This window comes from Rhinopithecus roxellana, chromosome 10, assembly GCF_007565055.1.
Source record: "Rhinopithecus roxellana isolate Shanxi Qingling chromosome 10, ASM756505v1, whole genome shotgun sequence".
Lineage (NCBI taxonomy): Eukaryota > Metazoa > Chordata > Mammalia > Primates > Cercopithecidae > Rhinopithecus > Rhinopithecus roxellana.
In genome coordinates, this window is record NC_044558.1 from 41005779 (window position 1) to 41023516 (window position 17738).

Consider the following 17738-nt stretch of genomic DNA (forward strand, 5'->3'; position numbering starts at 1 on the left):
AAAATTAACATAAATAGCTCAATATATTTGCTTTTTTACCTAATATCCATATCACTACAAAATTTTCTTCCAGTCAGACAACACTGGGAGAAAAATCTTACGTTTCTATATAACCTTCTATACAGAAATGTAACAAGTCACATAGCTTCTATTCTACCTCTTCAACTTTCCACTCTTTCTATCCTTAAATTTATTCTCCTCTCATCTCCAATGACTAGCTAGCTAAGAAAATAAACAAATTAGTTTTAAAATGTTCATGAAAGAAAATGACCCTAAAAAGACATAGAAGAAGGCAAAGGGGTATGGAGCAGAGAAGGCATGGAAAGTCCTACATATCTAAAGACATTCAGTGCAATGTTACTTGTAATGATAGAAGTTGTGGAACAGGCACCTAGTAGATTATGACTATCATTACAATCAGTGATGGTGCAGTAACATTAAAAATGTTACTTAGAAAAACACAAAATATTAAATTACAACTATGTAAGAATATATATATACCTGAGACTGAAATAGATTATGAATAAAAACAACAAAAGGTGATGGAATTTCCCCCCGCCACAAGTTTATTACAATAAAAGTTTTAAGAACAAATCTTTAGGAAAAATATATATATATATCGTTAAATGATAATGGCATTAGCCATTCCAGTAACACATCAATGTTATTGTTAAGGAACTTCTCAAGACTCAAGATCTTAACCCAAAGGAGACACTTTGTGGCAACAGTTCTTACTCATGGAAGTACTACCCTCACCTCGCCCACCAGGGGTATTTGTATGCTGTCAAAATGATCAGGGTGTATTACTAGCATTTTTTTGAGCAAAGCCTATTGTGATGGTTAATTGTGTATGTCAACTTGATTGAATCACAGGGTGCTCAACTATGTAGTCAAACATTATCCTGAATGTTTTTGCATAAGAATAACATTTACATTGGTAGACTGAGTAAAGTAGACGTCCCTCTAGAATGTGGGTGACCCTTATCCAATTAGTTGATGACCTGAATAGAACAAAAAAGGACGACCCTCCCTCAAGGAAGAGATTTTTTTTTCTGCCTTCGGATTCAAACTGAAACATTTGCTCTTCCCAGTTCTCAGACCTTCAAAGTCAGACTGGAAGTGCACTATCAGCCCTCTTGGGCCTCCAGTTTGCTGACTTCCACTGCGGCTCCCTGGGACTTGCCAGCCTCCATAACAGCAAGAGTCAACTCCCTATAATAATGAGTGCCTCTGTCCCTCTCTCTCTCTCTCTGTATCTCTCTATATATGTATATGTATAGGCTCTGTTTTTCTGGAGAACCCTAATACACCAAGGACGCTAAACGTCCTACAATGTCAGTGGCACCGCTATGGAGAAACACTGCTCCAGTTACGTAGAAACGTTTCCTGGTAGTGGGCTGGATATAAAAAGTATGCCTTCTTACAAGTAGATGTGCCTTCTACCATTTCTCAAACTATCCCATATAAGATGACTATCTCAGAGTTTGCCCTCTTAGTTGTACAGTCATATGTAGTTAATCTAAAGTAGCCCATAAATACTTAGTAAAATAAAAAATCAATACTAAAATTTGCCTCCTTTCTTTGCACACATACATTTTTAAACAATCTGATACTGGTAGCCCATAGTTGTTTTTTATTTCTTTTCACATCATTTTAAGTTGTAAATTCTACATTGCTTAAAGATTTCTCTTTTGCTTAGAGGACTTATAAATATACATGAAGCTAAGCAAATCTTTTTCAAGATTCCCTCAAAATATAATTTTGTCAATATATAAAAGTCAAGATGCTGCTGTTGGCCAAGATGTAAATAGACCAACCTCAAATAGACTAGCTGTGAGTTCTTCCAATTCCTGTCCAAGTTGATCTCGCACTTTTGAAAGCCTCTCACATTCTTCATCTTTTAACTTCAGTTCCTAAGAGAAATTGATAATTTTATTTTGGATCTCCATAGTTGGAAGTTAGTTTCAGCAGACTATATAATCTTTACTAATAAAATTATAAAATATGAATACTGTCACTTCCTACAATGTTCACATTGAAAATATTTATCTAGCACCTGCTATGTGGAAGACAATCAGGCAAGTCCAAAATTACAGAAAATCCCAACTAACAAATTAAAATTTCACATTTCTTTCATAAAATATTCAAAAATTAAAACTATATATTATATATAAAATATATAAAAATATATATTACAGGTGAAAATAAAAAATGACTTAATTCTTTTTTCCTTTAACTTTTTGCTATACATATTTATTTCCATCAAGCAAGGAATTATGCATATTAATTTCAATACAAATTCACTTTTTTCATGTTTACTTTAAAAGCTATTTACTTACAGGTAACTTCATGTACCATACTGCAATTATCTAAAATACCTGTTAGGAGACTATACCCATTAAACAATGTAACCAGATATAAATGATGTACATTTGCATTTAAAATCAAGAAAAATGTTAACAAAAATCACATTCTACATTTATATTCATCTCCTCACCAGGTCACATATAGATGTTTTAAAATTCCCTTATTCAGATATTAAAAATATGCAATTCTGTATGCTTAAGTAGCCCTAACCTTTCAAACACAGGGGGAAAAAAATCTAAGCTCCTTACATATTAGTCACAATTAAACTAATAAAATAACGAGTTAGTGGTTTATAACTGTGGTGGCAGTATAGTCTTTTAATCCCCCAAAGATAATTCCTAAAAACCAGATATACCAACAGGGATATGAGAAGAGCCCAATGAAACTAAGTAAAAGAGAATCTCCATAATTCTCAGAATATTAAGAGAATGTGGATAAATTGCTCACAATGCATGATCACCAGATGTACAAAAGCAGCAAGAAATTAAAGCTACAACAGAGGTACCCTACAAAGCAACAAAACCCAAAAATCACTAAGAAATACTCCACAAGCACAGCACTCTATCTTTGGAAAAAACTCGGACAGCAAATCTAAGAAACAAATGGAGAGAAAGGAAAAGGTTTTCAGAAGCTCCAGGTTGCAGGTGGGTGTAAAAACCTGTATAGTCAGTCCTATAGGCAGCAAAGAGTGCTATGAAGCTCTAAACCCTCAAGCATCTTAGAGGAGTATGTAAAAAAGAGCCCTCACCAGAAGGACAGTCTCACCCTAAGGGGGAAAAACTCTGAAATCTCAAACAAAACTGCAAGATAATGAAGACAGTGAGAAAGAAGGATCAGATATAAAGAGAGAAGGGAGTGGCAAAGTTCCAAAGGAACAGTTGACAGAAAATACTATAAAGAGAAAATAAGTATCCTCTGACGGGATGCTAAGCATGTAAAGCTCTCAGAAACTGTGCACTAGAAAAGAAAAACCTTTTTGACCAAGGATTACCTAAGAGACAAAAGGGGCTACACACATACTCCAATAACAACAGAGAAAAACCTTCAAATGTAAACTGATAAAGCTATCCTGATTTATTCTTTCATAGGAACCTCTTCCTAATAGTCCAGGGAAATGCAGATCATTTAAACATGGGAAACAAAAATATGTAAAGTTATCACAATAATGAAGTTAAATACAAAGCCAAGTCACCTATAAGGGAAAAAAAATCAGACTCGAACCAAATTTCAACGGCAACATTTACGTTAGAAAACAATGAAGTAACATTTTTAAGATACTCAAAGGAAAAAATGTGAGCTGAGTATTTTATATCCAGCAAAAGTGTCCTTCAATTGTACGACCACAAAGTCATAAAGCTGTAAGACCTTAGAAAATATCTCTCCTATGAGCTTGCCTGAGTGGACGACAGAATGTTTCAGATTAAAAAACAACAACAACAACAACAACAAAAACTGGAGAAGCTGTAACATGACAGACTGGGGTAAGAAGAAAATACAGCTAACTTTAGAACTACAACTAAAAGATGGGAATATCAAGAGAATGAGAAGACATGACACAAATTGGGAAAAAAATATTTGCAAATGACCTATGTGATAAACTACTGCTTCCAAAATATACAAAGAACATTTAAAATTCAACAGTAAGAAAAGAACAACCCAATTAAAAACTGGGCAAATGACCAAAACAGACACTTCACCAGAGAAGACAGACACACAGATCACAAATAAGCATATGAAAAGATAATCTCTGGGCGCGGTGGCTCACGCCTGTAATCCCAGCACTTTGGGAGGCTGAGGTGGGCGGATCACGAGGTCAGGAGATCGAGACCATCCTGGCTAACACAGTGAAACCCCGTCTCTACTAAAAATACAAAAAAATTAGCTGGGCGTGGTGGCGGGCACCTTAGTCCCAGCTACTCGGGAGGCTGAGGCAGGAGAATGGCATGAACCTGGGAGGCGGCGGAGCTTGCAGTGAGCGGAGATTGCGCCACTGCACTCCAGTCTGGGCAACAGAGCAAGACTCCGTCTCAAAAAAAAAAAAAAAAAAAAAAAGAAATCAACATCATATCTCATTAAGGAACCACAAATTAGAACAATGAGATGGCCAGGCGCGGTGGCTCACGTCTGTAATCCCAGCACTCTAGAAGGCTGAGGTGGACGGATCACGAGGTCAGGAGTTCGAGACCAGCATGACCAACATGGTGAAACCCTGTCTCTACTAAAAATACAAAAATTAGCCAGGCATGGTGGCGCGTGCCTGTAATCCCTAAGCTACTTAGGAGGCTGAGGCAGGAGAATCACTTGAACCCGGGAGGCGGAGGTTGCCGCGAGCCGAGATCGCGCCACTGCACTCCAGCCTGGGAGACAGAGCGAGACTCAATCTCATAAAGAAAAAACAAAACAAAAAAAAATGAGATACCCTACATACCTACTAGAATGGCCAAAACTCAGAACATGAGCTAGTGGTGTTGTAACTGTGATGGCAATATAGTTTTTTAATCCCCCTTTGGGGCATTAAAACTGGTAATATCAAATGCTAAAGAGAATGTGAACCAATAGGAACTTTAATTTATTGCTAGTGACAATGCAAAATGGTAAAGCTACTTTGGAAGATAGTTTGGCAATTTCTTACAAAGCTAACCATACTCTTACCATGGGATCCAGCAATCACACTTGTTGTTATTTGCCTAAATCAGTCAAAAATATGTCCACATAAAAATCTGCAAACACACATTTATAGCAGCTTTATTCACTCATAATTGCCCAAACTTAGAAGCAGCCAAGATGGCCTTCACGAGGTGAATGGATAAACTGTGGTACGTCCAGACAGCGGAATATCATTTTGTGCTAAAAGAAAATGAATTAACAAGCCATGAAAAGACATAAAAGATTAAATGCGCATTACTAAGTGAAAAAAGCCAATCTGAAAAGGCTACACACTATATGATTCCAACTGTATGACAATCTGGAAAAGGCAAGACTACAGAGATGTTAAAAAGATCAGTGGTTGCCAGGGTTTTTGGGGAGAAAGGGAAGAGCAGGCAGAGCACAGAGGATTTTTAGATCAGTGAAACTACTCTGTATGATACTATCATGGTAGATATATATCATTATACATTCGTCAAAATCCACAGCATGTACAACATCAAGAGTAAACCCTAATGTAAACTATTAACTTTGGGAGACAATGTGTCAATGGAGGTTTATTAATTTTAAGAAATGCACCACGCTGGTAGGGGATGTTAATGGGGGGGACGCTGTGCGTGTGTGGGGAGAGTCAAGTATATGGTGACTCTGTACTTTCAATTTTGCTGTGAACCTAAAACTGCTCTCAAAAATAGTGTCAATTTTTTAAAAATGGAGATAAAACTGACAAAATGGTATAAAAATGAAACAAGCTCAAGGGATGTAAAAGTAACACATATTATTTTTAAAAACCAAAAAAATTACAAGGTGAAACTAAGTGTACTAACTTCTTAAGTATTGCTTGGAAAAAAGAGTTACAACTTGAAGCTCTCAAATCAACCAGGATAAACCCAAGTACATTTATGAACATAATGATTGGCATTAAGATAATACTTGTAACTAAAATTAAATGATACGGGAAAAGGGAAGAAAAAGTTTAGTACTGTTTATGGCAGGAAACAAAGGTAGTATATAAAGAACTTTTAAGATATATAAATATATTTTATTAAAAACAACAAAACAAAAATCAAACCTTCCAAAATACTAATTTAAAAAAAAAAGACTTAGGAGGAATCAAGCACACTAGTGCCTAAGCAGGAAGCTTCATCTGCCCACTGGCATTGGTCTTGGCAGCAGATCTGAAAGTTATCCTGTAAATTGGCTCCAACCCCTCAGCCACCCAGCCATGGGCCCAGTTTATTACTGCTTGCACAAGAACCCAGAGGAAGATTTACCCATATCCACAACCCAGGAATGATTTGTCTGTCTGAGCCTCCTTGAAGGACCTGTCAGCCTTTGTCCTAAAGCAGGTCCTAAAGGATCCCACTCTCCACTCTAGCCTCTCTCACTGCAGTCAGGGAAATGTCCCACCTGTGCAGGGAGCTTCTGGGGGAAGCTTGCCTGCCTGGGCTACCCTGGTAGGTTTGCCAGCCTCTGTTCCACAGCAGTGAAGGGGCCCAGACTCGGCTCCAGCCCCTCTCCCTGCAGTTGGTAAACTGTCCCATCCACTGGGAAGCATGGATGTGGGCCACTGGGGCAAGCTCACCAGCCTCCATCCTACAGCAGAATGTAAGGGGTCCCAGTCTCAGCTCCAGTTCCTTTTGCTGCAGTTGGGGAACTATCCCATCTGTGCAGGGAGCTGCTGGGAAACATGCATCTGTCTAAGCAAATGGGACAGGTTTCCAGGTTCGGGTCGTTGGCCAACTTTCTCACAGTCAGGGTACCCCTACCTTGAGTGATCATCAGGTATATCCTGGCTGGAGCACCATGTCATCCTGGAAGCCCTCGGGAGACTCGTGATAAAAATGGGCTTAAGGCGCCCTCTACTGCTGAAATGGCTGCAGTACTCACAGGCTTGACAACAGCCACTATTAGATTTCTAGACAGGCCCACTGAAGAAGGATGGGCACAAAAGCACACTGCAAAGACTTGAATAAATAACTAATTTGTTAATAAGCAGACATCAATGTACATCCACAAGCATTAAGAACAATCAGGGAATTATGACCTCACCAAAAAGACAAAATAAGGTGCCAATAACAGACCCTAAAAAGATGGAGATGTGTGACCTGTCAGAATAAAAATCAAACTAGCTGTGTTAAGGATCATCAGTGAACTTCAAGAAAATACAGATAAACAATTCAGAAATTTATCAGAAAAATTTAACAGACACTGAAATAAAAAAAAAAGAATAAATTTTTAAAAAGTTCCCTAGCTGTAATGTGCAGTGAAAGTAGTGAAAAAGAGCTTCAACAACAGAATTGACCAAGCAGAAAAAACAATGAGTGAGCTCAAAGGCAGGATAAGTGAAAAACATATAGGTAAAGAAGAAAAAAGAAAAAAAGACTAAAGAGAAATGAAGAAAGCTTACAAGATCTATGGGATATCTATGGGATAGCATCAAAAGAGAAAATGTTTGAGTAATTGGAGTTCAAGAGGGAATAAAGAAAGACAAAAGGGGTAGAAGGCGTATCCAAATAAATAATAACAGAACATTTTCAAAACCTGGAGAAAAATAAAATCCAGATAAAGGAAAGTCAAAGATCACTAACCATGCTCAACCTAAATAAGACTACCCCAAGGCATATTATAATCAAGCTCTCAAAGATCAAAGATAAGGAGGGGATTCTGAAAGCAGCAAGAGAAAAGAAGCAAGTCAACATATAAAAGAATTCCAATATGCCTCGCAGCAGACTTCTCAGCGAGAACCTTGCAGATCAGGAAGAAGTAGAATATATTCAGAGAGCTGAAGGAAAAAACAAACAAAAACACCAAGAATACTGTACCCAGCAAAGCCATCTTTCAGAAATGAACATTAAAAGTTTCCCAGGAAAACAAAAGCTGAAGGAATTCAGTACCATCAGAACTGTCTTACAAGAAATGCTAAAGGGATTTCTTTAATCTGAAAGAAAAGAACACTAACATGTAACAAAGAAACTTCTGAAGGTATAAAAATCACTGGCACAAGTCAGTAAACAAATTCAGAATACTCTAATATAGTAATAGTGGTATATTAACCACTCCTATCTTTAGTATTAAGACTAAAAAACAAAACTATTAAAAATAATAACTATAATACTTTGTTAAGAGACAATATACAAAGATATAAATTGTAACATCAAAAATTCAAAACGTGGGAAAATAATGGAGTTAAAGTGTACGTTTTCTTTCTTTTCAATCAAAATTAAGTTGTTAGCAGTGTAAAATAACTGGTTATGTTTTTTGTAAGCCTCATGGTAACCACAAAGCAAAATCCTACAATAGATACACTAAAAGTAAAATACAAGGCATCAAAACATATTACTAGAGAAAATAACCACAAAGGAAGACAGCCAGAGAGGAAGGAAGGATCTATAAAACAACAATAAAAGAAGTACCAAAATTGCAGAGGTATGTCTTTACTTATTAATAATCTTGAATGTAAATGGATCAAAATTTCTAATAAGAAACAGAGAGACTGAATGAATTTAAAAAACAAGACCCAACTCTATGGTGCCTACAAGAGACTCAAATCCTCCATAAGGACATACAGAGACTGAAAGGGAAAACATTCAATGCAAATAGAAAAACAAAAGAAAGCAAGAGTAGCTACCTATACTTACATTAGATAAAACAGAGTTTAAGCCAAAAATTGTAAAAAGAAACAAGAGTATTATTATATAATGATAAGGGGGCCAATAAAGAGGACATAATAATTGTAAATATATATGCACCTTACATTGGAGCAAATATGAATAGACCTAAAAGGATAGACTGTCATACAATAACAGGGAATTTAGCACTCACTCCCAGAAACAGAAACAACTCAATGGCAAAAATACAAATAACATAATTTTAAATGGGCAAAAGACCTGAATAAACATTTCTCAAAAGAAGACATACAAATGGCCAAAAGGTATATGAAAAAATGCTCAGCATCATTAATAATTAAGGGAATGCAAATCAAAACCACCATGAGGTATCATCTCAACCCACTTAGAATGGCTATCATCAAAATGACAAAAAAATAAACACTGAGGAGGATGTGGAGAAAGGGAATCTTTTAGTGTTGGTGGTAATATAAATTAGCACAGCCATTACAGACAACAGTATGGAGGGTCTCCAAAAAATTAAAAATAGAGTATCCAGCAATTCCACTACTGGGAATAAAATCCACAGAAAATTAAATTCGTGTGTCAAAGAGACAGCTGCACCCCAAGTTTACTGCAGCACTATTCTCAATAGCTAAGACATGGAATCAACCTAAGTGTTCATCAGAGAATGAACTTTTTTTTTTTTTGAGACAGGGTCTCACTCTGTCACCCAGGCTGGAATGCAGTGACATGATCACAGCTCACTGCAGCCTCAACCACAGAAGCTCAAGCAATCCTCCCACCTCAGCTTTCCAAGTAGCTGAGACCACAGGCATGCACCACCATGTCCAGTTTATTTATTTTTTGCAGAAATGGGGTCTCACTATGTTGCCGAGGCTGGTTTTGAATGCCTGTGGTCAAACAATCCTCCCACTTTGGCCTTCTAAAGTGCTGGGATTACAGGCATGAGCCACCACACCCGGCTGGCTTATTTTAAATGCAGTATATATACAAAATGAAATACTATTCAGCCATAAACAAGAATGAAATCCTGTCATTGTGACAATATAGATAAGCCTAGAGGACACTATGTTAAGTGAAATAAGGCAAGTACAGAAGGACAAATATTGCATGATCTCGAACTCATATGTGGAATCTAAAAAATTTGATCTCACAGAAGTAGAGCAAAGAATGGCGGTTATCAAAAGCTGGGAAAAGTAGGGAGGAGTAGAATGAGGAGAGGTTGGTAAACAGATAAAAAGTTACACTTTAAATGGGAGAAATAAGTTCTGGTGTTCTATTGTACAGCAGGGGTGAATAGTTAATAATCTATTAAATATTACAAAATAGCTAGAAGAGATTTTTAATGTCTCATCAAAAAGAAACAATAAATATTTGAGGTGATAGCAATGTTATTTAGTCTGATTTGATCATTATACAATGTGTGTATGTGTGTGTGTGTATATATATATATACACAATACCACACTGTGTCACATAAATATATACAATTACTACCTATCAGTTAAAAATCAAACTTTTTTTTAAATGGTAACTTGGACATTATGTCTGGGTCAAAAAAAGAAGACTGGAAAGAGACAAAACTAATCACTGCAATATTATAAGCAAGAGATATAGATTCAAAGAGGTAATACTGGAGACAAAAAATCTGAGAGATACAGTTTGCCCTCTGTGTACACACGTTCTGCATCAGCAGGTTCCAAATCTGCATATCGACCAAACCACAGATCAAAATGTTGAGGAAAAAACAATAAAAATACAAATTTCTATAAGACAATACAGTATAACAACCATTTACACAGCATTTATATTAGGTATTATAAGTAATGTAGAGATGATTTAAAGTATACAGGAGAATGTGCATAGGTTATACGCAAACACTATGCAACTGAGGATCTATCGATTTTGGTATCACCGGCAGGGTGGGGGGCAGATTTGGAGGACTGGAACAAAACCCCCAATGGATACCAAGGGATCAGTACACTTAGAACACAGAATATCAGGACTCTATAATCAAGTGTATTTCATCAAATCCAAGACTTCATCATTTTTTAGAAAAACATTTTAGACATTAAAAATATGTTATTAATGAATCTATAATGTTCTTTTTTCCAACTGGAATTTTTATTTTAAACCTATAGGAAGACTCTCTTAAACTGATGAAGACATAGACTTTTATCATATGTAACTGTGCTTTTTTGTGCCTTTCTGTTTTGATGTCATATTACAGTGAGATCCTTTTGAAGATATTTAACCCAGTAATTAAGATCACAAATATGGAACCCAACTCACATAATTCAATTACATTTATAACACAGCTATGACAAGTTCACACACAAGAAAGCAATGATAAATGTCATGATTAATGTCTAGCTGACTGCAATTTTAAGACTTATACTGACTTCAGAGATGTTAGTTGAAAAAAACGTGCAACTCAGAATCAATGAAACATCACCATTAAATATATGTCACTTCTCCCCAACTAGTAAACTCCTTAAAGAGAGACATATCTATATTATTTTTGTGCCCTACACAACTTGGTGTAATGCTGGGAGTACTTGGGTTATTCAATAAATATTTGTTTCTGGTTTTCTGCTTCCCCAACATGGTGGATTAGAGGATTTGAGCATGACACAGCCACTTGGAAGTCACAAGATAAGGCATAAAAGGAAAACAGAGATCTACCAGAATCACAAAAGACACCCCAGATCCCAGGGAGCAGAATGCTGACAAATAGGCCCCGTGATAGTGTCTGGCTGAAAAAAGTGAGTGAAGTCCCAGTAGGTGAGAGAGGCAGAGAACTTCCCTCTGTGATTCACCTGTCCACCAGGGTTCCAAGCTATCCTGGTTGAAGGAGAGCACTTGTTTTTCCCAATCCCTGGAGTTAACTTGGAGAGAGTCTTGGAGATGCTATGAGGGAAAGACACTGGGAAAAGCTGCAGACATGTTCCCAAACCCAGGACCAAAAGCAGAATGCCATTTTTAATCAGGGCATGTATTAGTCCATTTTCACGCTGCTGACAGACATACCCAAGACTGGGCAATTTACAAAAGAAAGAGGTTTAATGGACTTACAGTTCCACACTGCTGAGGAGGCTTACAATCATGGCGGAAGGTGAAAGACACATCTAACACAGTGGCAGACAAGAGAAGAGAGATTGTGCAGGGAAATTCTCCCCTGTAAAACCATCAGATCTTGTGATACTTATTCATTATCACGAGAACAGCACAGGAAAGACCTGCCCCCGTGATTCAATTATCTCCCACAGGGTCCCTCCCACAACACGTGGGAATTCAAGATGAGATTTGGGTGGGGACACAGCCAAACTCCACGAGGGCACATACAAAGTTAGCCATTCTTTGACAACCTGGCAGCATGGCCATTCATGCATTTTAGTCTTAGAACAGAGACTGGAGCACCTGTTTTAGAGTGGGGTCAGGGCCTCCACAAGCAGAACTGTGGGAAGTACCTCAGCAGTAGGCACTGGAATTGTGCTCTTCCCTGTCACAGGGTTGGGGCAGAAGGAGAACTACTACCACTGCAGTTTCTCCTGGGCAGCAAGGCTTGCAGCCAGGGCCAGTTTGGCAACATGAACTGATCCTCGCGAGACACTGTTGGGTGCCTCAGCCTGTTCCCGAGATCACAGTGCAGTGGAGTCCTCTCACTCCACCCTAGGGAGAAATCCAGGCATTCAGAGCACCCACTTGCCTCGGCCAGCAGCCTGAACAGCCCCACTTTTCCTGGGCATACACTGTAGCATAGCAGGGCCTTCTCTGCTCCATTCCCAGGAAGATCTCCAAGCATTTGGGGCACCCACTTTTCTGGACCAGCAGCCTGCACCACCTCACCCATCATGGACATAGATTGCGGTGTAGCAGAGCCCTCTCCACTCCATATCCAGGCACATCTCCAGGTATTTGGAGCACCCACTCACCTGAATCAGTAGCCTGAACCACCCCACTCTTTCCTGGACATAGACTGTGGTACAACAAGACCCTCTCTGGTCCATGCCCAGGCAGATCTCCAGGTATTCAGAGCACCTGCAAATTTGGTTCGGCAGCCTGAGCTGGCACCATCCTTCCTGGATGTAGATCATGGTATGGTGAGGTCCTCTCCACTACACCCCCAAGCAGATCTGCAGACATTCAGGGAACCAGCTTGCCTGGATCAGCAGCTTATGCTGCCCCACCACCTTTCCCATGCAGATATCCTGGTGTAGGGGGACCCTTTCTGTTACATGCCCAAGCAGGTCTCCAGACATTCAAAGTACCTGCTTGTCTGGTTCAGGAGCCTGAGTAACCTCATTCCTCTTGTGCAGAAATCTTGGTTAAAGGGGTCTTCTCACTTCACAGAGGCATGTCTCAGACATTCAGAGATCCCACTCACCTGAATCAGCAGTCTGGGCCATCCCACCCTTCCTGTGCAGACATCATGGGGCCGGAGGGGTTCTCCCTGTCACATGCCCAGGCAGATCTCCAGGCATTCAAAGCACCTGCATGCTTGGTGAGGCAGCCTGAGTTGCCTCACTCCTCCTGTGCAGAGGCCTTGGTATAGGTGGGTCCTCTCAGCTCCACGCCCATGCAGACCTCCAGGCACCTGAAGTGCCAACTCTATTAGATTAAGAATTCAGGCCACCCTATTCCCCATGCAGGGAACTTAGGGCTGAAGGTGATTCCCAGCTCCATGCCTAGGAAAACTTCTGAGTACCTGGTAGCCGCCCACTGGATTCACCCTCAGCACTGGTATTTGTGCTTGCCATAAGTGAACCTTCGGCAGATTTGCCCAGTCCTTCTCACCAATCATGGCCCCATCCTCCTGGAGCTGAGCAGGGAGCTCAGACACTGCCTAAGGCAACAGAGAGTTTCTGCCATTAAACAAGTATATACACAGCAGCATTGGCTACAGGTGACTCTTATAAGCACCATCTACTGGCTTGTAGGTCAGATGCACAGCGGGCAATATAAAACCTGCTGAAAGAAGTGCACAGAACCATAGAAGCAAAACCAAAAGAATCTACCCAGCATTCTCTACAGTCACACTCCAACAGGGAGGGAAAGAAAGGAAAACAAAAAAACAATTATAGGCAAAGAAAAAAATCCTACCCACATGAAAATAATTACAAAAATTAGAAGTGCAATCATCTCCAGATGAGGAGAAACCAGTGAAAGAATTCTGGCACAACGAAAACTCTAAATGTAGTAATACCACCAAAGGATAGCATTAGCTCTCCAGCAACTGTTCCTAACTAAAATGTAAACTCAGAAATGACAGATGAAGAATTCAAAACATGAATTGCAGGGAAGATCAATGAGATCCAAGACAGAGTTGACAATCAACATAAAAGAAACTTCTAAAGCAATCCAGAAAATAAAAGAAGAAATAAACATATTCAAAAGAAATCAGAGCTTCTGGAACTGAAAAACTCACTTAAGGAATTTGAAAGTACAATTGAAAGCTTTAGCAACAGATGGGACTAAACAGAAAAAAGAATTTCAGGGCTTGAAAAATAGTCTTTTGAATTAACCTGGTCAAACAAAAATAAAGAAAAAAGAATTTTAAAAAATGAACAAAGTCGTTGAGAAATGGGATTATATAAAAGAATCAGACCTATGAATTATTATCATTCCTAAGAAGAAGAAAAAATAAACAACCTGGAAAACATATTTGAGGGAATAATTCAAGAGAATTTCCCTAACCTTGCTAGAAAACTAAACATCCAGATACAAAAAAATCTAGAGAACTGCAAGATACTATCCAAAATGAAGATCGCCACAGCACATAGTTACAAGACTGTCCAAGGTTAATGCAAAACAAAACAAACAAACAAAAATACTTAAAGACAGAGAAAAGGGTTAGATTACATAATTACATACAAATGGAGCCATATCAGGCTTTGGACTTCTCAGCAGAAACCTTACAAGCCAGGAGAGATTGGGGACCTATTTCCAGCATTCTGAAAGAAAAGAAATTCTAACCAAGTGTTGCAGGAAGTCAGGGACCCCAAATGGAGGGACCAGCTAAAGCCACAGCAGAAGAACATAAATTGTGAAGATTTCATGGACATTTATTAGTTCCCCCAAATTAATACTTTCATAATTTCTTACGCCTGTCTTTACTGCAGTCTCTGAACATAAATTGTGAAGATTTCATGGACATCTATCACTTCCCCAATCAATACTCCTATAATTTCCTATGCACCTTTAATCTCTTACTCCCATCATCTTCGTAAGCTGAGGATGCATGTCGCCTCAGGACCCTGTGATGATAGCGTTAACTGCACAGATTGTTTGTAAAACGTGTGTTTGAACAATATGAAATCTGGGCATCCTAAAAAAGAACAGGATAACAGTGATTTTCAGGGAACAAGGGAGATAACTATAAGCTCTGACTGCCTGCAGGGCTGGGCAAAACAGCATCATATTTCTCTTCTTGCAGAAAGCAAATAGGAGAAACATCACTTAATTCTTTTCCCAGCAAGGAATAACCCTGGGAAAGGAATGCATTCCCAGGAGGAAGCCTCTAAAATTGCCGCTCTGGGAGTATCTGCCTTATGCAGTTGAAGACAAGGGATGAAATACGCCCTGGTCTCCTCCAGCGCCCCTCAGGCTTGCTAGGATTAGGAAATTCCAGCCTGGTGAATTCTAGTCAGACCGGTTGTCTGCTCTCGAACCCTGTTCCCTGTTAAGACGTTTATCAATGACAATGCATGCTCAGCAGGACATGGAAACTCATCAGTAATTCTAATTTCGCCCTGACCTTGTGATCTTGCTCTGCCTCTTTCCCCTTGTGATCTTTAATGCCCTTTCAAGCATGTGATCTTCGTGACTCACTCCCTGTTCATACCTCCCCTCCCCTTTTGAAATCCCTAATAAAAACTTGCTGGTTTTGTGGCTCAAGGGGCATCAAGGAACCTGCCAATAAGTGATGTCACCCCCGGAGTCCCAGCTGTCAAATTTCTTTCTTTGTACTCTTTCTCTTTATTTCTCAGACCGGCCAACACTTAGGGAAAATAGAAAAGAACCTATGTTGAAATATTGGGGGCTGGTCCCCCGATAACCAAGAATTTCATATCCTGTCAAACTAACCTTCATAAGCAAAGGAGAAATAAAACATTTTCCAGACAAGCAAGTGCTAAGGGAATTTGTTATCATTAGACGAGCCTTACAAGATATCCTTGAGAGAGTTCTAAACATAGAAACTAAAGAATGATACCTGCTACCACAAAAATTAGAGATCCTGGGGTAGGGGGATTCTCTCTGCCACATGCCCAGGCACATCTCCAGTCATTCAAATCACCTGCATGCTTGGTTCGGCAGCCTGAGTTGCCTCACTCCTCCTATGCAGAGGCTTTGGCATAGGCGGGTCCTCTCTGCTCCATGCCCAGGCAGACCTCCTGGATACACTTAAGTACATACGCCAATATCCTTGGTGAACACAGATTCAAATATCTTCAACAAAATACTAGCAAACTGAATCCAACAGCACATCAAAAAGTTAATTCATCACGATCAAGTAGGCTTTATTCCTGGGATGCAAGATGAGTTCAATATACACAAGTCAATAAATGTGATTCACAATGTAAATAGAATTAAAACAAAAGCCCTATGATTATCTCAACAGACGTAGAAAAAGCATTCAATAAGATCCAACATCCTTTCATGATAAAAACCCTAAAGAAATTAGGCATCAAAGAAATATACCTCAAAATAATAAGAGCATCTATGACAAACCCATAGCCAACATCATACTGAATGGACAAAAATTGGAAGGCTTCCCCCTGAGAACTGGAATAAGACAACAATGCCCACTCTCACCACTCCTATTCAACACAGTACTGGAAGTGTTAGCCAGAGGAATCCAGCAAGAGAAAAAAGCAAAAGGCAACAAAACATGAAAAGAAGAAGTCAAACTACCTCTCCTACAGACTATATGATTTTATACCTAAAGAACCATAAAGACTCTGCCAAAAGGCTCCTGGAACTGATAAATGACTCCAGTAAAGTTTCCAGATACAAAGTCAGTGCACAAAATTCAGCAGCATTTGTATACACCAATAACATTCAAGGTGAGAGCAAATCAAGAACACAATCCCATTTACAATAACCACACACAATCTGTGGGTCCAAGATGGCCGAATAGGAACAGCTCCAGTCTACAGCTCCCAGTATGAATGACACAGAAGATGGGTGATTTCTGCATTTCCAACTGAGGAATGCAGCTCCCCGCCAGCAACGGAACAAACCTGGACAGAGAATGACTTTGACGAGTTGAGAGAAGAAGGCTTCAGAAGATTGATAATAACAAACTTCTCCGAGCTAAAGGAGGATGTTTGAACACATCACAAAGAAGTCAAAAACCTTGAAAAAAGATTGGACGAATGGCTAACTAGAATAAACAGCACAGAGAAGACCTTAAATGACCTGATGGAGCTGAAAACCATGGCACGAGAACTACGTGACACATGCACAAGCTTCAGCTGATTCCATCAAATGGAAGACAGGGTATCAGTGATTGAAGATCAAATGAATGAAATGAAGCAAGAAGTTTCGAGAAAAAATAGTAAAAAGATATGAACAAAGCCTCCAAGAAATATGGGACTATGTGAAAAGACCAAATTTACATCTGATTGGTGTACCTGAAAGTGACACGGAGAATTGAATCAAGTTGTAAAAACACTCTGAAGGATATTATCCAGGAGAACTTCCCCAACCTAGCAAGGCAGGCCAACATTCAAATTCAGGAAATACAGAGAATGCCACAAAGACACTCCTCGAGAAGAGCAACTCCAAGACACAAAACTGTCAGATTCACCAAAGTTGAAATGAAGGAAAAATGTTAAGGTCAGCCAGAGAGAAAGGTCGGGTTATCCACAAAGGGAAATCCATCAGACTAACAGCGGATCTCTTGGAAGAAACTCTACAAGCCAGAGAGTGGGGGCCAATATTCAACATTCTTAAAGAATTTTCAACCCAGAATTTCATATCCAGTCAAACAAAGCTTCATAAGTGAAGGAGAAATAAAATCCTTTACAGACAAGCAAATGCTGAGAGATTTTGTCACCACCAGGCCTGCCTTACAAGAGCTCCTGAAGGA

At 39.1% G+C, this 17738-nt stretch overlaps 1 protein-coding gene across 7 annotated transcripts in view; it reads right to left on the bottom strand.

The window, feature by feature from the left end:
• RAB3IP (RAB3A interacting protein) overlaps positions 1–17738 on the bottom strand; it is a 67564-nt gene that overhangs the window by 21714 nt on the left and 28112 nt on the right. For all 7 annotated transcript variants that reach the window (XM_030939605.1, XM_030939604.1, XM_010358725.2 and 4 more), the window contains exon 4: positions 1818–1913. In XM_030939605.1, the coding sequence (XP_030795465.1) occupies positions 1818–1913 (96 nt within the window). The remainder of the gene's footprint in view (positions 1–1817; positions 1914–17738) is intronic.